This window comes from Salvelinus alpinus, chromosome 14 (assembly GCF_045679555.1).
Source record: "Salvelinus alpinus chromosome 14, SLU_Salpinus.1, whole genome shotgun sequence".
NCBI classification, from domain to species: Eukaryota; Metazoa; Chordata; class Actinopteri; order Salmoniformes; family Salmonidae; genus Salvelinus; species Salvelinus alpinus.
Genome location: NC_092099.1, coordinates 13,426,597 through 13,451,177, shown reverse-complemented (window position 1 = coordinate 13,451,177; position 24,581 = coordinate 13,426,597). Strand labels below are relative to the sequence as shown.

At 42.8% G+C, this 24,581-nt stretch overlaps 1 protein-coding gene across 4 annotated transcripts in view; it reads left to right on the top strand.

Moving 5' to 3' along the window:
* The window catches only part of LOC139538449 (voltage-gated inwardly rectifying potassium channel KCNH7-like), a 48,081-nt gene that overhangs the window by 8,272 nt on the left and 15,228 nt on the right, over positions 1 to 24,581 (top strand). For 2 of the 4 annotated variants that reach the window (XM_071340511.1, XM_071340509.1), the window contains exons 3-7: positions 2,635 to 2,790; positions 6,157 to 6,612; positions 6,827 to 6,847; positions 7,366 to 7,580; positions 11,093 to 11,518. In XM_071340511.1, the coding sequence (XP_071196612.1) occupies positions 2,635 to 2,790; positions 6,157 to 6,612; positions 6,827 to 6,847; positions 7,366 to 7,580; positions 11,093 to 11,518 (1,274 nt within the window). The remainder of the gene's footprint in view (positions 1 to 2,634; positions 2,791 to 6,156; positions 6,613 to 6,826; positions 6,848 to 7,365; positions 7,581 to 11,092; positions 11,519 to 24,581) is intronic. The other 2 variants (XM_071340512.1, XM_071340510.1) reach the window with 2 other exon arrangements.

Here is a 24,581-nt window from a genome sequence, read left to right as displayed (position 1 = left end):
GACAGACAGCCTACTGCTGATGAATGTGACTGGCAGTGTGGATGTGAGATCCAGCTCTGAGGAGATTACTGTGAACAATGGTAATGTGTCCTCTGCTAGCCCGGCTGGTAGACGGTGAGAGACACATTTGCATAGGGACGGATGGGCATCTTTTGATCTTCTTTGCGTATTGCTTATTATTGCACATCGGGTGTTCTTCCTAGAAGGGCAGCAGATGTGTGGCTTGTTTTATGAGGGCAGTGAGACTCTGGGAGAAATGGAGTCCCACTGATGAAAGGATTTATTTCTCTCTGGCATTGATGCTTCTACTCTGCATGACTCTGTATTAGTCTGAACCTGCTTTTTACAATTCAATGATAATGATGATGGCATTATAATGCAGTGGGAGATATAGGGTTATGGAGATATAGGGTTATGGAGATGTAGGGTTATGGAGGCTGCGCTAAGAGATTAGGGCTGGAAAATCATCAGTTGATCTAATGACAGATTTAGCCACCAGATAAATCGGCATCATCAGTACCAAGGCTATATTAATTTGTAAACCGTGTATAGGCAACAGGAGACCACCCTCAACCTCCTGGCCCTCCATTTGCTGACGACAATGTGCGCTTATGAAATTATTTTGTTTACGATAAGGACTGCGGTGGTCCATGTTTGCTGTGATCTAGTGTACTATAAAATAGACGGCTCTCCTATTCTTACCACCTTTCCCAGTCATATTCAAGGTGTCTAGGGGTTCTGATGGGTCTAACCTTGATTTGCATTTTGATAACATACAGTATCTACAGTATTTCACTTTTTAATGTGTATAGTATTGCTTACTAGGTGTTGTCCAATGAATTCTGCAACCACTCCCTCTTCAAATCAGGGTTGATTTAGAAAAAGCTGTTCAAAAAGAGGACATTGCGTTATCATATCTTTGTACTACCTGACGAAGGCCATGCAGCCGAAACACGTCAGCGTTTTTAAATCTTTGTTTCCATTGAACATGCCATACAAATAAAGGCATTTTAATTAATTTATATCAAGAGTGCCTTGGTCCTCCTTTCATTTTGAAGGAGTGCCTCCTATTCAACTGATATAGTTTCTACTTGTTTATATGGAAGGACCCCTAGCATTTCAGTATGTATTTCTGTTTACGACGCTTTCTGAGAAGCTTGTTTGGTATCCTTTGAAATAAGCGAGCAACACAATTTTCCTGACATTGATGCCCTACCGAGGCCTCAGGGAAGCTGGCCTAACATATTGCACCGGCTCTAAATAGATTGGAGGACCCTAAGGAACCAAAACCCATTTTTTCCTGTATCATCATTTTTGTTGGTAATTAGGTAGTCGTGCAGATTTCGCATATGTGTTTTAACTAATTGACACAGAATTCAGCCGAGTTGAGGTAACTGGAAGAGAACAGTCAATCTCACTTAAAAAGGTGCTGATGGCGTTGTCAACTTTTTCTTCCTATATTATTACAGCATGGCTCAGCTATAGCATGACAAGCATTCAGGCTGGCAGATTGCTGTTGTTTTGATGTAGTGTCTCCAGCAGTGCTGAAATCATTTGCAATCTGTTAAAACTCTCTTGACCCTATTAAGTTCTGGTGTGGATATTCTAATAGTTTTTAGGGGTTTGCGTGATAATTCAAGTACAACATATTTAGTAATACTATTACCTAACATAATACTGATTTGGTGATGAGATTATTAAGCTTAGAAGTGCCTTCCAATTGCATTCAATGTTTTGCATATACTATGTTGTAGCCTAAATGCTTCCGTAGAACACCTATTCACTGGGTGGGGGGTCGGTGGTTTTTCTTGCTCCATTCTGCCTGGAGAAATTCAACCCAAGGTACTGATCCTTCTATAATCCAGTCAGTGCATTCCAGATATTGCCATTTTATGGGCACAAGAAAGGGACTTGGTCTGAAATGGCGGCCTATTCCCTAGTGCGCTACTTCTGACCGGGGGACGCAGCCAAGATCTTGATATTTTTACTCCTCTTGAGGAGGCAGCTCAGCGGTAGTGGGTCTGGTATGACCCAGTAGAAACCCTGGGAGTTGACTCTGTTCCATTGTAAATTATACCCTTTTCGCTGTATACAGTAGTGCACTGCTTTTGACCAGAGCCCAATGAATCCTAGTCAAAAGTAGTGCACTATAAAGGGTCTAGGGTGCCATTTGGGCACGTTGTATGTGCCATGTGAAGCTCTGGGCTGTGTGCTGTATCCAGGATAAAGCACGCTACTTATAAGGTGTCCTCTTGACCAGTCTGTGTCCATGTCGAATCAGCAAACTGCCTTACTATCATAAAGCTAGGGAATTCATGATGAACACTTAGCACTAAGAGAGGTGCTAGCAACATGGCATTACGATATCAATATTGCTGGAGGAAAAATAACAATTGGAATAATAATCATCTCTCTAAGTATTGCCATCTAGGGGTCTAAATTCTTTTTTGCAGGACACGATTTTCCTCTCCGCTCAGCACTATATTATTATTAAATTGGAGCATTCTCAGGTAGAGTAGCAGGCATCCATCTTAGAATGGATTAGAAGTTATACTGTAGTGGAGCTCAACTGTGGAGAAGGAGAAGATGAGGAGCATTAGCTTTTAGACATGACAGGTTTATTATTTCTTACAGGGACGGACTTCCAGTGCTACACTCACATAATCCCGGTGAAGAACGAGGAAGGCGTAGTGATGTTGTTCATTCTAAACTTTGATTACGTCCTTGAGGAGGGAAGCAGCAACTCGACAGAGAAGCTGAATCACTCATCCCTGGAAAGAGCTGATTCCAGTGAGTATCCGGATTCCTGCCCTGTGTATGTCTACTGGCAATGTGGATATGCAGTAGTACCTTTTTGTTTGTAATGAAATGTCATGTTTCACCCAAAACGGAACCATATTTCCTATACAATGCACTACTTTTGACCCTGGTCGAAAGTAGTGCACTGTATAGGGAATAGGGTGCCATTTAGGACAAGGCCCGTGTAATGATGTAAGACCGCAGCTAGATCAGGGGGAGCTCATCACATAGGAAGTCCGAACTGACTTTGCTGTCCACTAATAGAAGTGCCTTCCTTCCAGTTCCCAAAGATGCACTCCTCTTCTATAGAAGGGCAATTACACATATGGATACTACTAATTGCAATTATTCATGCTCATCCTCATCTACATCTGCAAGAGGATAATTAGGCAAGTTGTAGAAATTCAACCCAGGTTCCTGGAATAAATGTAGCTTAAAGTAAATGTCCAGTGTTTCCAGATTTATTTGACAATTTTGAGGTGGGGTTTTTAAGTGTTTTTTTCACCAATTTATGCTTTGGCCGCGAGTATGAATATAGGACGAGGCATTTCCATTATTTGGGTATGAGTTAGCAGAATATGAACTTTTAAAAGTGATGTTTACTGGACAGTTACTTTATCATCTGGTAGACAGCACACTAGATTGTGTTTCTCTTCACAAGTAAACTAAATAGATTTTTATTTCACAATTTATTTGGCCTCTGTCATTGTGGAATTTTGCCATCTCTTTATTTTGCTTCGTCTGTGCTTATTTTTAGATAGGGAACAAAGCAGTGGTATTTGAACTGGGGGCTGTGTCTCTTTACCATCTCCTCCACTGCTGTGTGTCAGAGGGTGTAAATGTCAACAAGACATCTCTGCTTGCTCCTGATTTTGGAGGTGCCGAGCATCTCCTCACTGAGCAAGGCAGAGCCATCCGCACGGTTCAGTAGGAATCCTGAACACTGCACTGCACCCAAGGCGGTGGGGGGTGCACGTGTCCTCTGTGTGTGTCGTGTGCGTGTTGTGTGTGTCATCTGTGTGTGTGTGTGTGTGTGTGTGTGTGTGTGTGTGTGTGTGTGTGTGTGTGTGTGTGTGTGTGTGTGTGTGTGTGTGTGTGTGTTCGTAACACCACTGATCAGAGCTGATTGCTTGATTTTCATACTAAAGGTCTTTACTGAGGGGAACAAACGCCACAGAAAGAAGGAAAAGCATGTTGTGTGATCGATCAGCAGCTTCCTCACCACAGGCATCGGCTTGCTGTTATTGGCCTCATACAAATATGCTTTCCTTGCAAAGTGATTTTGGGGGCAATGGGGGACTAATTATGAACCCGTGCATACTGTCTCCAGGTATCATAGCAACTAGCACAATAGTATGAGCAAAGGAAAGAATAATCCCTTCTTCACAGTCTGCACACAGAACCCCCTTCTCAGCAAAAAGAAGTACAAAATTACAGAGAAAAGAGATGCATTGGACCGTATGAAAATGAATCTTTCCTCTATGCTATTTATAGGGAAATGACGGTGGTATAGATTCACATAAATACATTATTTGAATTCAGAACTTCATTGTCAGCTAAATTCACTGGGTGCAACCAATAGCTTTTCTGCCTCTCTGAACCATTTCATTCTAATTTCATACTGAGTTATTGCGACGAATTAATAGCTGCTGTATGGAATGGAAAATGAATGTGTTTAGAGTAAATGACGCCTAGAAGGCTTAACGGTATAAAAGAGAAAGACCTCCACATGCTCTCTCTTTCTTCCCAATGGAAATACTCTACAGTAGTGGGGATGAAACGAAAAAGCATATTCTAAATTGAATTCCCTCTCTTCTTGCTTCTGTATTGCTTCTATATTCTGTTCCTTTGACATTTCTACAAAACACACAGGAACTGTGTTCTACATAAGTACATTTTGACATAAGCAGGAGTAAAACACTAAAACAGCCATTATTAATTCAGAAGGCTCAGTGAGGATCAAGTGCGCTCTGCCCTACCATTCATAAATCAACAGCTTCTACCTGCATTCATACCAAGCCATTGCAGGGGAATGAAAACAAAGCATGTGTCAGCTGGTGAAGGAGGCCATGTCTGGTGATGCTGGGTTTACAGATTGATGTCATTTATATACAGATGAAATAAGTGAGAGGAGAAAAGCAGTAATAAATCCAGTAGGCTACTACCAAAAAACTGTACGTAGGCTTGCCAAATTCTGGTAACTTTCGCACATTTTTTCCCCAATATCCTGGTTGGAGTTTCCGAATTTCCTTCTGATTCCGGGAATCTTCCATCTGGGATTTCCTGAAGACCTGAGAATTTTGGAAAAGCTACCAGAGTTTTGCAACTCTAACTCTATACTACTGTAACTTGGAGTTCACCTGAAATATGCAGCCCTCTACTTTCCTCTGGCATCTCATATGATTGTAAATCAAAGACACCTAAAGTAGAGATGCTGAGGCATGTATTCCTATGTCCATTAAAAAAAAACAGGTCTAAATTGCAGACTTCCTGCCATTAGGGGCTATTTCAGAGGCCTGTCCAGGGGCCCTGTTGAGTGTGATGGCTTTATTGTGTATAAGGGTTGTAACATAAGTACATGTGGTTGGGGAATGGAAACAGATGGCAGTGACATGATGCAAGGAGGGTGCTGAACGATGGCTGCCTCATATTTATGAGTGAGCCTGGGGCTCACTTTCACCACTTCTATTGTTAATGAACCCAAACTACAGTTCCCTCACTGGTTTATATGTGCCTGTGTGTCACTCTGAAGACGTTACTGCACAGTGGACACACATGAGGAACACATGAGATACTGGACATACCATCTCTGTTAAATTAAGGAAGGAGATGAATTTTCCGCTAAGTGTTTTCACTTATGGCCTTGAACGTGGTATGATACATTATGATATCCTGCGGTGTACGCCAATACATAGTGTCCATTTATCAACAGTTTTAATTCATTAATCATCAAATAAGAAAGAACACTATGACAGGCATTACAGCAGTATACACGCTATGCACTATGGGTAAAGGGCCGATCAAGGTTATTCAGTCACGTACCATTGAATGCCATTGGATTAGAGGTTGATTCTCCGGCTTTCTGCTTCCTCTGTTTGATCATGAACACATAAGGTAATCCAATTATAGAATTACACACAATCAGATAAATGAAAGTGCACCTTCCAGCTCAAAGAACAGTAATGAGATTGGCATTCATTGAAAATGTGACTCAATTGACTAAATAATTGTTGCTATTGCTTATGCTTTAGATCTTTTACATGTTATGTTATACAGTCAAAATCATACTTTCTCATCATTTAATAATTTGATTGTTTGGAGCAGGAATAAACAGGTCCAACATTTTCTGTTGTTTAGGAAAGGGACGATTCTTCCGATTCCGCCAGGCTGCCTTTAGTCTGGTCTCCAACAAACAGTCTCTTCCACAAGAAGACCCAGATGCCGTCATGGTGGACTCCCCCTCCCCCAAACAGAACGAGGACTCTGTGGCTCTGACCAACTTCCAGTCGCCCCCGACCGAAGACAACTGCAGCCCCACCGATGCCAACGACACACGGGCCCTCATCAGCTCCAGCCACCACTCCTCCCAGGCCAGTGTGCATGGACCCGGACCCCTGGACCACTCCTCTCCCAAGCAGCACCCGTGGGACAGGCTGTACCAGACGGAGGCGCACCAGTCCACCACCTGCCTGGCACACACCATCTCCAGAGGCAGCATCAGCGGGAGCAGCATGAGGCGAGCCTCCTCCGTCCACGACATAGAAGGCTTCAGCAACTCCAAGAGCATGTTCAGGGACCGACACGCGAGTGAAGGTAAAGTAAAACGATGAAATGTCTAACGAAAGCTTTGTGGTCCCAAGATTTCGAATGGGGACAGAGCTATTGTCATCATTGTGTCTTGTGAGTACTCCTTGCTCAGGAATTGTGTATTACAGTATACTATTACGGATCCATGCCAACAATATCTGCATCCACAGTACTATTTCTATCTTCTCTCTTCCTCTCGCCACTATGATGCTGCTTTTAGACAATGGTCGCTATATCAGAGGTAACGATGTGTTCCCTAACCATGCTTGTCGTGCATTGGACTGTTTGAAGCATGTATCCTAATCAAGCCAATTGACCACGAGTGATGATGATTTCTCCCTGAAATTCTACCCTCGACGAAGCGCTGCACTTGAGAATGTGTTGTGACTTAGACAGTTGAGTGTTTTTGTCATGTCAGCTATTTTAAATGTCTTTGGATGATTGATCAACACCCCCTGAATGAAAGCCTGCTGCCTCCACTGACTGCTAATATTGCCATCCCCACCCAACCTAACACCTGCATGAAAGAAAGCTATTTTGCTTTCTGGGGGGGGGGGGTCAGTGGTCACTATGCTCTGTCTGCTTCCCATCAGTTTCCCTGTTCACCAACGCCAACCATCATCAAATGTGTGATGTTTGGCTCACTGCTACAGTTTTGACCTCTGTCCAGGTACTACTCAATGTCCTTTACTAAAGCTGTGCTATACTGTATTACCATCTCTCTACAGTCAATTTCTTTGGGTTGTCTTTACGTTCCAGGTCCGTTCAATCATCTCAAGTCCAGTTTGCTTGGCTCCACCTCTGAATCCAACATTAACAAGTACAGCACCATCAACAAGATCCCGCTGATTGCGCTCAACTTCACGGAGCGGAATAACGAAAATAAGGCACACTCTCCCCCATCGTCAGAAAACACTATCATAGCACCCAAGGTTAAGGACAGAACGCACAACGTCACTGAGAAAGTCACACAGGTGAGACAATTGGCTGTCTGGAAAGCACATTTCACTCTTTTTTTCGTACAGCTTTCATGTTACATTATGCGTACGAGCCACAAAATAAGACATTTACCAAATGAATGCCAGACACATTGCTGCCTATATTATTCATTATGTTTGCACTAATGGCTGCTTTTGAATCATATATTTCCACACTGTTTGACATTGGTACTAATGCAATGAATTGGAGAAACAATCTCATCAATGAATAGTCGGTGTGACATTTGCTCTGTGTAAAAACAAGTCCAGCAGTGTAATACAGTATGCAGTAGAATCTCTCCTGCTTGTTCCTACAACAACTAAGCGATGTATAGTGACTGTCCTCTCATTAACGTCAGTGTCAAACCTCAGCACAGGCTGTAGGGTAGAACACCAAGCTTTCCCGTACAACCAGACCTTCTTTGACAGGCGAAAACAGAGCACTCCTCCTGACAATGACATTCTATAGAAGAGACAAGCCATTCTCACTCATAAGTACAGCCATCATCTGACTGAACTCTCTGAATTTTCTGGGTTGCACTACCTTGAATTGGCCATTCGGTGGGTGGGTTTTTCACATTAGATACGGTAGATGTCGAGATGCATGGGAGATTCCATAATTCATCTTGTAGATGTACTGAGGCAACATAAAACAAAGCCCTCTGTCCTCATCATTTCTCCAGCAGTATCATCAGATAGAAGGTCTCTCTTTTCAGCCTGTCAGAGCTCATTAAGATCCGAAAGAGAGGAAAGCCACATACTAACTGGCCATTATAAACTGGGTGGTTTGAGCCCTGAATGCTGATTGGCTGACAGCCATGGTATATCAGACTGTATCAAATCAAATCAAACTTTATTTGTCACACGCGCCGAATACAACAAGTGTAGACCTTACTGTGAAATGCTGACTTACAAGCCCTTAACCAACAGTGCAATTCAAGAAGAGTTAAGAAAATATTTACCAAATAAACTAAAGTAAAAAATAGTGGGGTACCGGTACCGAGTCAGTGTCCGGGGGTACAGGTTAGAGGTAATTTGTACATGTAGGTAGGGGTGAAGTGACTATGCATAGATAATGAACAGCAAGTAGCAGCAGTGTACAAAACAAATAGGGGGGGGGGGGGTCAATGTAATAGTCTGGTGGCCATTTGATTAATTGTTCAGCAGTCTTATGGCTTGGGGGTAGAAGCTATTAAGGAGCCTTTTGGTCCTAGACTTGGCGCTCCGGTACCGCTTGCCGTGCGGTAGCAGAGAAAACAGTCTATGACTTGGGTGACTGGAGTCTAAAAATGTTATGGGCTTTCCTAGATGGCAGGAAAATAGGCCCCAGTGAAGTACTGGGCCGTACGCACTACCCTCTGTAGCGCCTTACGGTCAGATGCCGAGCAGTTGCCATACCAGGCGGTGATGCAACCGGTCAGGATGCTCTCGATAGTGCAGCTGTAGAACTTTTTGAGGATCTGGGGACCCATGCCAAATCGTTTCAGTCTCCCGAGGGGGAAAATGTTTTGTTGTGCGCTCTTCACAACTGTCTTGGTGTGTTTGGAGCATGATAGTTATTTGGTGATGTGGAAACTCGCTCCACTACAGCCCCGTTGATGTTAATGGGGGTCTGTTCGGACCACCTTTTCCTCTGGTCCTCGATCAGCTCCTTTGTCTTGCTCACATTGAGTGAGAGGTTATGGTCCTGGCACCACACTGCCAGTTCTCTGACCTCCTCCCTATAGGCTGTCTCATCGTTGTCGGTGATCAGGCCTATCACTGTTGTGTCGTCAGCAAACTTAATGATGGTGTTGGAGTCGTGTTTGGCCACGCAGTCGTGGGTGAACAGGGAGTACAGGAGGGGACTAAGTACACACCCCTGAGGGGCCCCAGTGTTGAGAATCAACGAGGCAGACATGTTGTTGCCTATCCTTACCACCTGGAGGCAGCCCGTCAGAATGTCCAGGATCCAGTTGCAGAGGGAGGTGTTTAGTCCTAGGGTCCATAGCTTATTGATGAGCTTCGTGTGCACTATGGTGTTGAACGCTGAGCTGTAGTCAATGAACAGCATTCTCACATAGGTGTTCCTTTTGTCCAGGTGGGAAAGGGCAGTGTGGAGTGCGATTTAAGATTGCGTCATCTGTGGATCTGTTGGGGCGGTATGCGAATTGGAGTGGGTCTAGGGTATCCGGGAGGATGCCGTTGATGTGAGCCATGACCAGCCTTTCAAAGCACTTCATGTGGCTACCGACGTAGGTTCTACAGAGCGGTAATCATTTAGGCAGGTTACCTTCACTTCCTTGGGCACAGGGACTATGGTGGTCTGCTTGAAACATGTAGGTATTACAGACTCAGTCAGGGAGAAGTTGAAAATGTCGGTGAAGACCCTTGCCAGTTGGTCTGCGTATGCTTTGAGTACACGTCCTGGTATTCCATCTGGCCCCGCGGCTTTGTGAATGTTGACCTGTTTAAAGGTCTTGCTCAAATCGGCTACGGAGAGCGTTATCAAACAGTCATCACAGTATACCACGGAAATGACAAAATATGTATTTTTACTGCTCTAATTATGTTGGTAACCAGTTTATAATATCAATAAGGCACCTCGGGGGGTTGTGGTATATGGCCAATGTATCTCAGCTAAGGGCTGTGTCCAAGTACTCCGCGTTGCGTCGTGTTTAAGAACAGCCCTTAGCCGTAGTATATTGGCCGTATACCACACCCCCCCGGGCATTATTGCTTAATTAGATTACAACATTGCTTAGATAGCCATAATAAGCCCCAGAGTCAGAGTCCAACCATGGAGAGAAGCTAACCCAGAAGCTGTTCAGCAATGGACACTGTCTGTTGTATCTCTACCATTGTTATGAATAGAGCACTGCAATTGTAAACAACCTTTGTTCAAGGTACTATTTTCAGAAGATATATTGCTAGGATATGTAACCTGATTATCCTCCCTCAATTCTATCATTAAATCAAATTGCATTTTCAAAATGATCTACCCCCAAAAAATCTAGACGTGAATTTACTACCGGAATGTTAGACGGTAAGGCAGTGATTCTGTAGCCTGGTTGCCGTCTCTGTTCAGCAATTACAATCCACTCCTTGTAATTTGCCAAAGACAGGAGTGGAATGTTAGCTAAAAAGACTGTTACCCAGACTTGTGATCCTGTGGAACACATTTGATATTGGAAATCATATTATTCACATCCCAAGACGGTGGCAATCGTCCTGTCTCTCAAATGAGAGGAGAGGACTTGTCCTAATAGAGTTGGACTGTGCCTCACTTACTCTCCGGTTAGCTGAATCATAGAGGCTGTCAAGTCCTTGAGTCAGGTACATTACCTCAATTGCTCCGGCAATAGCCAGCTACTGAGATAATGGAGTTAAAAACTACCTTGGATAGATTATTATATTGCCACTTAGAGAAATGTTTGACACTCAAATCTACAGAGTAAAACTTTTTGCCCGAATTTGTTTAAATTCGTGCTCTTGGTGATTGCTGTCCCCTCTTCTCTCTGCTACTACAGGTACTGTCACTGGGTGCTGATGTCCTTCCAGAATACAAGCTCCAGACTCCACGCATGGACAGATTCACCATCCTCCACTACAGCCCATTCAAAGCTATGTGGGACTGGCTCATCCTGCTGCTGGTCATCTATACAGCCATCCTGACACCCTACTCTGCTGCTTTCCTACTCAATGACCGCGAGGAGCAAATGAGGCGCGAGTGTGGATACTCCTGCAATCCCCTGAATGTGGTTGATTTCATGGTGGACATCATGTTCATCGTTGACATCGTTATCAACTTCCGGACCACATACGTGAATCTGAACGAGGAAGTGGTCAGCCAACCAGGGAAGATCGCCATTCACTATTTCAAAGGCTGGTTCCTTATAGACATGGTGGCTGCGATCCCCTTTGACCTGCTTATCTTCGGTTCAGGATCAGATGAAGTAAGTCATCCCTAATGCATGTCTTTCCCTGTGTTTTTCTCTCTGGGAGGTTTATTGCATATCACTTCAGCAGTGCTTCCACTCTTTTCCCATTTATTAAGCTCAGACTTATGCCCGTGGGCTACTTCTTAAAGGCAGAATTTTTCTGTCTCGGCTCTGAAAGGATTACTGTATTAAATTGCATGTTGTTGTTGTTGTTTTTTTTGAATGGCCGTCGTTTCAAAATCCATTTACGTGGATTAATGGCTTCAATGATGCATTTAAATGAGGAGCGAGCCAGCAGAACCCAGCAGTGCTGTGTGCACAGCTGACATACAGATGTGAAAGGCCCACAGGATTAAGAAATCATAGGCCCCAGGGCATTGGATTTTTATGCCCCCCCCCCCCCCCCCGACACACCCTAATTTTCTGTAAACAAATCTGCGCACAAAGTTGCGTGGTAAATTTACGGTTGAAGATAAAGCCCTTTTTAATAAAGCCGTAACATTTGCGATGTGGCATATAGGCTACTGTTGAGCAGAGGCGTTTTTAGGATTTCTAGACATGTGGGAAAATTTGTAGGAGGATTGGGATTTTTTTGGTGGCTTTTTATAAATGCATCTCATTTACATGGCAGAAGACATTAGTAAAATACTTTTTTTTATACCACACAAATGAATGAAATGACTGGCTACTCTGACACTGACAAACTGAGATCAATAAAAACGATCTGGTCTTGAATTAAAACAATAGCCCAGGCCAATGAAGGGACACACAGATTTGACAGTATTAGGAGGAAATAAATTAATGAATATATATAAAGGTAGGGACGTGGAAAAGCAAAAAAAAGGTAGGGACGTGGATCAGAAAACCACTCAGTATCTGGTGTGACCACCATTTTCCTCATGCAGCACAACATCTCATTCGCATTCATCAGGTTATTGATTGATCAGGCTATTGATTGTGGCCTGTGGGATGTTTTCCCAGTCCTTTTCAATGGCTGTGTGAAGTTGCTGGATATTGGCGGGAACTGGAACACGCTGTCGTACACATCGATCCAGAGCATCACAAACATGCTCAATGGGTGACATGTCTGGTGAGTATGCAGGCCATGGAAGAACTGGGACCTTTTCAGCTTCCAGGAATTGTGTACAGATCCTTCCGACATGGGGCCGTGCATTATCATGCTGAAACATGAGATGATGGCGGCAGATGAATGGCACGACAATGGGCATCAGGATCTCGTCACGGTATCTCTGTGCATTCAAATTGCCATCGATAAAATGCAATTGTGTTTATTGTCCGTAGCTTATGCCTGCCCAACCCATAACCCCACCATGGGGCACTCTGTTCACAACATTGACGTCAACAAGCCGCTCGCCCACACGACGTCATACATGCTGTGTGCCATCTGCGCGGTAGAGTTGAAACTGGGATTCATCCGTGAAGAGCACACTTCTTCAGCGTGCCACTGGCCAACGAAGGTGAGCATTTGCCCACTGAAGTCAGTTACGACGGCGAACTGCAGTCAGGCCAAGACTCTGGTAAGGACAACAAGCAAGCAGATGAGCTTCCTTGAGACGGTTGCTGAAAGTTTGTGCAGAAATTCTTCGGTTGTGCAAACCCACAGTTTCATTAGCTGTCCGAGTGGCTGGTCTCAGATGATACTGTAGGTGAAGAAGCCGGATGTGAAGGTCCTGGGTTGGCATGATTACACGTGGTCTGCGGTTGTGAAGCCAGTTGGATGCATTGCCAAATTCTCTAAAACGACATTGCAGGCAGCTTATGGTAGAGAAATGAACTCGCCAATTGCATGCTCTCTCAAAACTTCAGACATCTGTGGCATTGGGTTGTGAGACAAAATGGCACATTTTAGAGTGGCCTTTTATTGTCCCCTGCACAAGATGCACCTGTGTAATGATCATGCTGTTTAATCAGCTTCTTGATATGCTACATCTGTCAGGTGGATGGATTATCTTGGCAAAGGAGAAATGCTCACTAACAGGGATGTAAACATATTTGTGCATAATATTTTAGAGAAACAAGCTATTTGTGCGTATGGAACATTTCTGGAATCTTATTTCAGCTCATGAAACAGAGGACCAGCACTTTACATGTTGCACTTATATTTTTGTTCAGTATATATACAGTGCATCGGAAAGTATTCAGACCCCTTCCCTTTTTCCACATTTTGTTACATTACAGCCTTATTGTAAAATGGATACAATCAATGTTTTCCTACACCCAATACCCCATAATGACAAAGTGAAAACAGGTTTTTAGACATTTGGAGGCACAGATCTGGGGAAGGGTACCAAAAATGTTTTCAGCATTGAAGGTCCCCAAGAACACAGTGGTCTCCTTCCTTCTTAAATGGAAGAAGTTTGGAACCACCAAGACTCTTCCTAGAGCTGGCTGCCCAACCAAACTGGGCAATCGGGGAGAAGGGCCTTGGTCAGGAAGGTGACCAAGAACCCGATGGTCATACCATGAGAAACAAGATTCTCTGGTCTGATGAAACCAAGATTTAACTTTATGGCCTGAATGCCAAGCGTCACATCTGGAGAAAACCTGGCACCATCCCTACGGTGAAGCATGGTGGTGACAGCATCATGCTGCAGGGAAATTTTTCAGCGGCAGGGACTGGGAGACTAGTCAGGATCAAGGGAAAGATGAACGGATGCAAGTACAGAGAGATCCTTGATGAAAACCTGCTACAGAGTGCTCAGGACCTCAGACTGGAGCGAAATTTGACATTCCAACAGGACAACGACCCTAAACACACAGCCAAGACAACGCAGGAGTGGCTTCGGGACAAGTCTCTGAAAGTCCTTGAGTGGCCCAGATAGAGCCCAGACTTGAACCCGATCAATATCTCTGGAGAGACCTGAAAATAGCTGTGCAGCGATGCTCCCCATCCGACCTGACAGAGCTTGGGAGGATCTGCAGAGAAGAATGGGAGAAACTACCTAAATACAGGTGTGCCAAGCTTGTAGCGTCATACCCAAGAAGACTCGAAGCTGTCATTGCTGCCAAAGGTGTGTCAACAAAGTACTGAGTAAAGGGTTTGAATACTAATGTAAATGTGATATTTCAGTCTCTTTTTTTAAATAAATGTGCAAACCTGTTTTTGCTTTGTCATTATGGGGTATTGCGTTTAGGGGGGAAAAGATGTTTAATACATTGTAGAATAAGGCTGTAACGTAACAAAATGTGGAAAAGGTCAGGGGGTCTGAATAGTTTCCGAATGCACTGTATATACATACTACAGTAGGCTACTAAATAAACTTTGCTTTACAAACTGTACTTTTTTCTCGTGATTGTAGCCTAGAGGTTAAGAGTGTTGGGCCAATAACCAAAAGGTCGTTGGATCGAATTCCTGAGTCGACTAGGTGATAATCTGACGTTGTCCCAGCAAATCCCACTAGATAAGAGTGTCTGTTAAATTACTCAAATGTAAATGTATGTATTTAGACAATTTAAAAAGCCAAACTGACAGCTGAAACCAGCCATAGAAATTTAGTCCATAGATAGCAGTTCCCATTCAAGTCAGGAATGGCATCCATTGCCACTGTAGTGTACCCATGAGTTTAACAGTCAAAATGCCAGGGTAAGAAGTTCCAAAACCCTTCTATGGATTATATGTCTATGGCCACAACGCAACAAGCTGTTCTATATTTGGCTGGCATTCTGCCCAAATTGCTGCCTTACTGACGGTAGGCATACTGGTAACTGCCAAAATAAAATAAATAAGTAAATGAGGGATACAAAGTATATGTTATGGTGTGGGGTGCATTTTCCTGCCATGGTTTAGGTCCACTTGTAGAGTCTATGCTTAGGCACACTGAATCTGTTCTGGCAGCTCGTAGTGGCCCAACACCCTATTAAAACACATTATGTTGGTGTTTCCTTTATCTTAGCAGTTACATGTATGTGATTGTGATAAAACTTCATTCACAGTTGTTTTTTGAAACTATTGATTCTCTGTGGCTAAATTATGCTTTCTGGTGTATTTTGAACATTGAGAGTGGGCTCCTGTGGGCTTTGGTCCAGGGGCTTCCCTGTAAGCCCCTGCATTAATCCAGCCCTGGGTAGGCCGGCATGTTTGCTTGTTTGTTAATGAGGGAATATCATTTCAGTGCTTTATCATGCTCTGTTGGCACACCCATGGAAATAAGATTGAATAGAACAGGCGTTCCCATTCAAGTCAATGATGGCATAATGGGTGGATTGGTGGACATGTGAGTCTACCCATTGGAGCAAAGCAGAAAGTAAAAGCAGGAAGTGTACCCATCAATCTGTGCTGTGATTTGTTGAATCCTAGGTAGAAGATTACAATGTTAAGACAACGAGACAACGAGGTTCCAATTTCCCCTAACCCTTTGCAATTCATGAGACCAGCGTTGCTAGTTAGTTATTTTCTAACGCTTACGCATGGAATTATTATATTGTCTTAACCTTGTTTTTTTAACATAGGTTGAATCAACTCAAATGACATTACAAAAAAATGCATTCCATTGCATGAGCCACATCACTTAACATAATTTGAATGAACATTCTACATTACCATCGAGTGGTGCAGCGGTCTAAGGCACTGCATTTCAGTACTAGAGGTGTCACTACAGATCCTGGTTCGATTCCAGGCTGTATCACAACCGGCCGGGATTGGGAGTCCCATAGGGCGGTGCACAATTGGCCCAGCGTCGTCTGGGTTAGGTTTTGGCCGGGGTAGGCTGTCATTGTAAATAAGAATTTGTTCTTAACTGACTTGCCTATTTATATAAAGGTTAAGTATATATATATTTTTAAAGTCAGTCAGTGAATATTGACAACAAATCAAAATAAAAAACGGTGCGGAGTCATTGTTTAATTTCAGCATGTCACAATTTAATTGAATACAAAATCATTCAATGTTCAATTTAGCCCCATTGTCTTCTATGCTACCAAGGTTTGTCTCACTTTTTCCTTTCAAAATGTACTTTTTTTTTTTACAGATGTTTTCATGTACTGTATGTGTTGGATGAAACTGCACCATGCCTATGAAACAGGTTGTTCAGTAGACCTACAGCCTGTGCTTAGGGGTAATTGGTGACCATTTTTATCAGTTTGCTTTATTGAGCTATTTTATCACAACCTGCAAGTGTTAATGGATTCACATCTTTGCCCTTTCTAAGCACAGTTGGTGTCTAACAGAATGATCAGGGAGCTTCATAACCAAGCCAGCAGGCTCCCACGCTGTTTTTAGGGTCTCTCTCATGCTTTAGCTGCTTAAGCGTAAATCATAGTCCACAGCTGAGATGCAGTAGTCCAGCGTCCCATTGTGACATAGCTATTCTACACATTTTGTCATCGGGCGTAGAGTAAATGTAACAATTTTATAACAAATATAATGCAATTCTATTCATTTTGCCATGGGGCAGAGAGAAAAAAGTTGCAGTTTTACAGATAATTCTATCCATTTTGGCATGAGGTGGATTTTTTTGTTGTTGCTGTTTTAAAGCGAATTTCCTGCTTTTATACACATTTTGCCATAACTTATACTATGTCAATATGCAGTGGTGGAAAACATACCCAATTGTCATACTTTAGATACCTTTCATAGAAAGTTATTCAAGTAAAAGTTTAAGTCACCCAGTAAAATACTACTTGAGTGAAAGTATTTGGTTTTAAATATACTTTAAGTAAATGTAATTGCTAAAATATACTTAACTATCAAAAGTAAAAGTATAAATAATTTCATATTTCTTATATTAAGCAAAGCAGACAGCAACATTTTCTTGTTTCAAAAATGTATGGAAAGCCAAGGGCACACTCCAACACTCAGACATTATTTACAAAAGATGCATTTGTGTTTAGTAAGTCCACCAGAACATAAGCAGTAGGGATGACCACATGTTCTCTTGATGAAGTGCGTGAATTTCACAATTTTCCTGTTCTGCTAAGCATTCAAAATGTAACGAGTACTTTGGGTTGTCAGGGGAAATGTATGGAGTAAAAAGTACAAGATTTTCTTTTGGTATGTAGTAAAAGTGTAGTAAAAGTAAAAGTAGTCAAACATATAAATAGTAAAGACTATGGGGGTACAGATACCCCCAAAAACTAGTACCTGCAAAACACCAGTTTCAATGTCAACAGTGAAGAGGCGACTCCGGGATGCTGGCATTCTAGGCAGAGTTGCAAAGAAAAAGCCATATCTCAGACTGGCCAATAAAAATAAAATATTAAGATGGACAAAATAACACAGGCACTGGACAGAGGAACTCTCATCGCCTCTTCACTGTTGACGTTGAGACTGGTGTTTTGCGGGTACTATTTAATGAAGCTGACAGTTGAGATCTTATGAGGCGTCTGTTTCTCAAACTAGACACTCTAATGTACTTGTCCTCTTGCTCTGTTGTGCATCGGGGCCTCCCATTTCTCTTTCTATTCTGGTTAGAGCCAGTTTGCGCTGTTCTGTGAATGGAGTAGTACACAGCGTTGTACCAGATCTTCAGTTTCTTGGCAATTTCTCACATGGAATAGCCTTCATTTCTCAGAACAAGAATAGACTGATGAGTTTTAGAAGAAAGCTCTTTGTTTCTGGCCATTTTGAGCCTGTAATCAAACCCACAAATTCTGATGCTCCAGATACTCAACTAGTCTAAAGAAGGCCAGTTGTATTGCTTCTTTAATCAGGACAACGGTTTTCAGCTGTGCTAACATAATTGCAAAAGGGTTTTCTAATGATCAATTAGCCTTTTAAAATTATAAACTTGGATTAGCTAACACAATGTTCCATTGGAACACAGTGGTGGTTTCTGATAATGGGCCTCTGGAAGCCTATGTAGATATTCCATTAAAAATCTGCCATTTCCAGCTACAATAGTCATTTACAACATTAACAATGTCTACACTTTATTTCTGATCAATTTTATATAATTTTAATGGACCAAAAATGTGCTTTTCTTTCAAAAACAAGGACATTTCTAAGTGACCCCAAACTTTTTAACGGTAGTGTATATATATCCACACACCGTGCATTTGGAAAGTATTCAGAGCCCTTCACTAATTCCACATTTTGTTAAGTTCCAGCCTTATTCTAAAATTGATTAAATAAATAAATCTACACGCAATACCCCATAATGACAAAGTTAAAACAGGTTTTTAGAATGTTTTGCAAATTTATTAAAGATAATGTCTCTTTAGAGAATTTGGCAGTACGTCCAAATGGCTTCACAACCGCAGACCACGTTTAACCACACCAGCCCAGGACCTCCACAATCCAGCTTCTTCACCTGCGGGATCGTCTGAGACCAGCCACCCAGAAAGCTGATGAAACTGTGGAGTATTTCTCTCTGTAATAAAGCCCTTTTGTGGGGAAAACCTCATTCTGATTGGCTGGGCATGGCTCCCCAGTGGGTGGGCCGATGACCTCCCAGGCCCACCCATGGCTGTGCCCCTGCCCAGTCGTGAAATCCATATACTAGGACCTAATTTATTTATTGGAATTTACTGATTTCCTCATATGAACTGTAACTCAGTAAAATCTTTGATATTGTTGCATTGTGTGTTTTGGCCTGACTTGCACTCCTTGACGAGTTATTAAAATTGGGCTTTAGAGGGCATGTTAATATGGAGTCTATTTTATGTTGGTAAAGGACTTGCTGTGCTATTATATCAGAGTGGTCTCATAGATTAGACGTAACATAGTAAACTTAAATCCAGGACACTCAAATTAATATTATATGTTATGTTTGGTATGGTTACATAAGATAGAAGGTTACTTAAGGCAAAAGGAGGGTGGTTGGTCAGGGTGGATGGATGGGTCTGAAGCAAACCAAACGTTGCACGTTCGAATCTCATCACAGACAACTTTAGCATTTGAACTACTTAAATAGCTACTTTGCAACTACTTATAATGTTAGCTATCTTTTCCCCTAACCCTAGGCCCTTTCCCTAACCCTTCCCCCTAACCCTAACTTGAACCCTTTAACCTAACTCCTTCACCTTAAACCTAACCTTACCCTCTAGTGCTAGCTAACGTTAACGTTACCTCAGACCACGTTGTTTATATAAGCCCTATGTGGAGCTAGATCAGGGATGGGCAACTGGTGGCCTGCGGGCCCCACCCCTTTTGAAGCCCCCCCCTAAAAAAAAACTTGTTGCAAGTGCATCAGCAGTTTTTCCTCTTTATGTCAGTAATTGATAGCCATAAAATTAGCCCATGTTAGATCTTCTTTTTTTAGATTGGTAAGTTAGTCTAGCGGCCAAAAAGCTTTCAGTGTAAAAACCACATATAAAGTATGTAGAAAAGATAATGGACCAATATCATTTAAAATAAAATAATCAGCTAGACAGTGAGTGGAACTGAAAATTCCCAAAACATTTTGGTATTAAGTTTCAGCAAAAGAACATAGCAAAATGCATAGAATTGGAGGAAATTATCAATGTTTTCAATTGTACCTGTTTCACATATTGTCCTGCAGCCATGTCTCACTGCAGCTTCAACTCTGAAATCTAAGGCCATTCAGCAAACATACTCCATCAGCCACACCACGGGCTCAGCCACACATAGAGCACTAGTCAAACATTTGGACACACCTACTCATTCAAGGGTTTTTCTTTATTTTTACTATTTTCTACATCATAGAATAATAGTGAAGACATCAAAACTATGAAATAACACATATGGAATCATGTAGTAACCAAAAATGTATTAATTATATTTTACATTCTTCAAAGTAGCCACCCTTTACCTTGATGACAGCTTTGCATACTCTTGGCATTCTCTCAACCAGCTTCACCTGGAATGCTTTTCCAACAGTCTTGAAAGAGTTCCCACATATGCTGAGCACTTTTTGGCTGCCTTTCCATCACTCTGTGGTCCAACTCATCCCTAACCATCTCAATTGGGTTGAGGTCAGGTGATTGTGGAGGCCAGGTCATCTGATGCAGCACTCCATCACTCTCCTTCTTGGTCAAATAGCCCTTACACAGCATGGAGATGGTGGGTCATTGTCCCGTTGAAAAACAAATTATAGGGCCTCCCGGGTGGCGCAGTGGTCTAGGGCACTGCATCGCAGCGCTAGCTGTGCCACCAGAGATTCTGGGTTCGCGCTCTGTCGCAGCCGGCCACGACCGGGAGGTCCGTGGGGCGACGCACAATTGGCCTAGCGTTGTCCGGGTTAGAGAGGGTTTGGCCGTTAGGGATATCCTTGTCTCATCGTGCACCAGCAACTCCTGTGGCGGGCCGGGCACAGTGCGCGCTAACCAAGGTCGCCAGGTGCACGGTGTTTCCTCCGACACATTGGTGCGGCTGGCACTTGGATGCGCGCTGGGTTGGATGTGCGCTGTGTTAAGAAGCAGTGCGGCATGGTTGGGTTGTGTTTTGGAGGACGCATGGCTTTCGACCTTCGTCTCTCCCGAGCCCGTACGGGAGTTGTAGCAATGAGACAAGATAGTAACTACTAACAATTGGATACCACGAAATTGGGGAGAAAATTCAAAAACAAACAAAATAAAATAAGAAAAACAAATTATAGTCACATTAAGCGCAAACCAGATGGGATGGCGTATCACTGCAGAATGCTGTGGTAGCCATGCTGGTTAAGTGTGCCTTGAATTCTAAATAAATCACAGACAGTGTCACCAGAAAAGCACCCCCACACCATCACACACCTCTTCCTCCATGCGTCACGGTGGGAACCACATATGCGGAGATCATCCGTTCACCTACTCTGCGTCTAGCAAAGACACAGCGGTTGGAACCAAAAATCTTGAATTTGGACTCCTTAGACCTAAAAACAGATTTTGTTTGGTCTAATGTCAATTGCTCATATTTCTTGGCCCAAGAAAATCTCTTCTTATTATTGGTATCCTTTAGTAGTGGTTTCTTTGCAGCATATCGACCACGAAGGCCTGATTCACATAGTCTCCTCTGGACAGTTGATGTTGAGATGTCTGTTACTTGAACTCTGTGTAGCATTTATTTGGGCTGCAATTTCTGAGGCTGGTAACTCTAATGAACTTATCTTCTGCAGCAGAGGTAACTCTGGGTCTTCCTTTCCTGTGGCATTCCTCATGAAAGGCAGTTTCATCATAGCGCTTGATGGTTTTTGCGACAGCACTTGAAGAAATGTTAAAAGTTCTTGAAATTTTCCAGATTGACTGACCTTCATGTCTTAAAGTAATGATGGACTGTCGTTTCTCTTTGCTTATTTGAGCTGTTCTGGCCATCTTACGGACTTGGTCTTTTACCAAATAGGGCTATCTTCTGTATACCACCCCTACCTTGTCACAACACAACTGATTGGCTCAAACTTATTAAGAAGGGAAGAAATTCCACGAATTAACTTTTAACAAGGCACACCTGTTAATTGAAATGCATTCCAGGTGACTACCTCATGAAGCTGGTTGAGAGAATGCCAAGAGTGTGCAAAGCTGTCATCAAGGCAAAGGGTGGCTACTTTGAAGAATCTCAAATATATTTAGATTTCTTTAACACTTTTTTTGGTTTCTACATGGTTCTATACAGTTGAAGTCAGAAGTTTACATACACCTTAGCCAAATATATTTAAACTCAGTTTTTCACAATTCCTGACATTTAATCCTAGTAAATAATAAGTATTTATAAAGCCCTTCTTACATCAGCTGATGTCAAAGTGCTGTACAGAAACCCAGCCTAAAACACCAAACAGCAACAATGCAGGTGTAGAAGCACGGTGGCTAGGAAAACCTCCCTAGAAAGGCCAGAACCTAGGAAGAAACCTAGAGAGGAACCAGGCTATGATGGGTGGCCAGTCCTCTGCTGGCTGCGCCGGATGGAGATTATAACAGAACATGGCCAAGATGTTCAAATGTTCATAGATGACCAGCAGGGTCAAATAATAATAATCACAGTGGTTGTCGAGGGTGCAACAGGTCAGCACCTCAGGAGTAATTGTCAGTTGGCTTTTCATAGCCGATCATTCAGAGTATCTCTACTGCTCCTGCTGTCTCTAGAGAGTTGAAAACAGCAGGTCTGGGACAGGTAGCACGTCCGGTGAACAGGTCAGGGTTCCATATCCACAGGCAGAACAGTTGAAACTGGAGCAGCAGCACGGCCAGGTGGACTGGGGACAGCAAGGAGTCATCAGGCCAGGTAGTACTGAGGCATGGTCCTAGGGCTCAGGTCCTCCGAGAAAGAAAGAATTAGAGAGAGCATACTTAAATTCACACAGGACCCCGGATAAGACAGGAGAAATACTCCAGATATAACAGACTGACCCTAGCTCCCCGACACAAACTACTGCAGCATAAATACTGGAGGCTGAGACAGGAGGGGTCAGGAGACACTGTGGTCCTGTCCGACGATACCACCAGACAGGGCCAAACAGGCAGGATATAACCCCACCCACTTTGCCAAAGCTCAGCCCCCACACCACTAGAGGGATATCTTCAACCACCAACTTACCATCCTGAGACAAGGCTGAGTATAGCCCACAAAGATCTCCGTCACAGCACAACCCAAGGGGGGGCACCAACCCAAATCACCACTTTATTTTAAGAATGTGAAATGTCAGAATAATAGTAGAGTGAATGATTTATTTCAGCTTTTATTTCTTTCATCACATTCCCAGTGGGTCAGAAGTTTACATACACTCAATTAGTATTTGGGAGCATTGCCTTTAAATTGTTTAACTTGGGTCAAACGTTTCGGATAGCCTTCTACAAGCTTCCCACAATAAGTTGGGTGAATTTTGGCCCATTCCTCCTGACAGAGCTGGTGTAACTGAGTCAGGTTTGTAGGCCTCCTTGCTCGCACAACCTTTTTCAGTTCTGCCCACAAGTTTTCTATAGGATTGAGGTCAGGGCTTTGTGATGGCCACTCCAATACCTTGACTTTGTTGTCCTTAAACCATTTTGCCACAACTTTGGAATGCTTGGGGTCATTGTCCATTTGCGACCAAGCTTTAACTTCCTGACTGATGTCTTGAGATGTTGCTTCAATATATCCACATAATTTTCCTGCCTCATGATGCCATCAATTTTGTGAAGTGCACCAGTCCCTCCTGCAGCAAAGCACCCCCACAACATGATGCTGCCACCCCTGTGCTTCACGGTTGGGATGGTGTTCTTCGACTTGCAGGCCTCCCCCATTTTCTTCCGAACATAACGATGGCCATTATGGCCAAACGGTTCTATTTTTGTTTCATCAGACCAGAGGACATTTCTCCAAAAAGTACGATCTTTGTTCCCATGTGCAGTTGCAAACCATAGTCTGGCTTTTTATGGCGGTTTTGGAGCAGTGGCTTCTTCCTTGCTGAGCGGCCTTTCGAGTTATGTTGATATAGGACTCGTTTTACTGTGGATATAGATACTTTTGTACCTGTTTCCTCTAGCATCTTCACAAGGTCCTTTGCTATTGTTCTGGGAATGATTTGCACTTTTCGCACCAAAGTTGGTTCATCTCTAGGAGACAGAACACATCTCCTTCTTGAGAGGTATACTGGCTGCGTGGTCCCATGGTGTTTATACTTGCGTACTATTGTTTGTACAGATGAACTAGGTACCTTAAAAATGTTTGGAAATTGCTCCCAATGATGAACCAGACTTGTGGAGGTCTACAATTTTTTCTCTGAGGTCTTGGCTGATTTCTTTTGATTTTCCCATGATGTCAAGCAAAGAGGCACTGAGTTTGAAGGTAGGCCTTGAAATACATCCACAGGTACACCTCCAATTGACTCAAATTATGTCAATTAGCCTATCAGAAGCTTCTAAAGCCATGACATAATTTTCTGGAATTTTCCAAGCTGTTTAAAGGCACAGGCAATTTAGTGAATGTAAACTTCTGACCCACTGGAATTGTGATACAGTGAATTATAAGTGAAATAATCTGTCTGTAAACAATTGTTGGAAAAATTACTTGTGTCATGCACAAAGTAGATGTCCTAACTGACTTGCCAAAACTATAGTTTGTTAACAAGAAATGTGTGGAGTGGTTGAAAAACGAGTTTTAATTACTCTAACCTAAGTATGTAAACTTCCGACTTCAACTGTATGTGTTATTTAATAGTTTATGTTTTCACTATTATACTACAATGTAGAAAATAGCAAAAATAAAGAA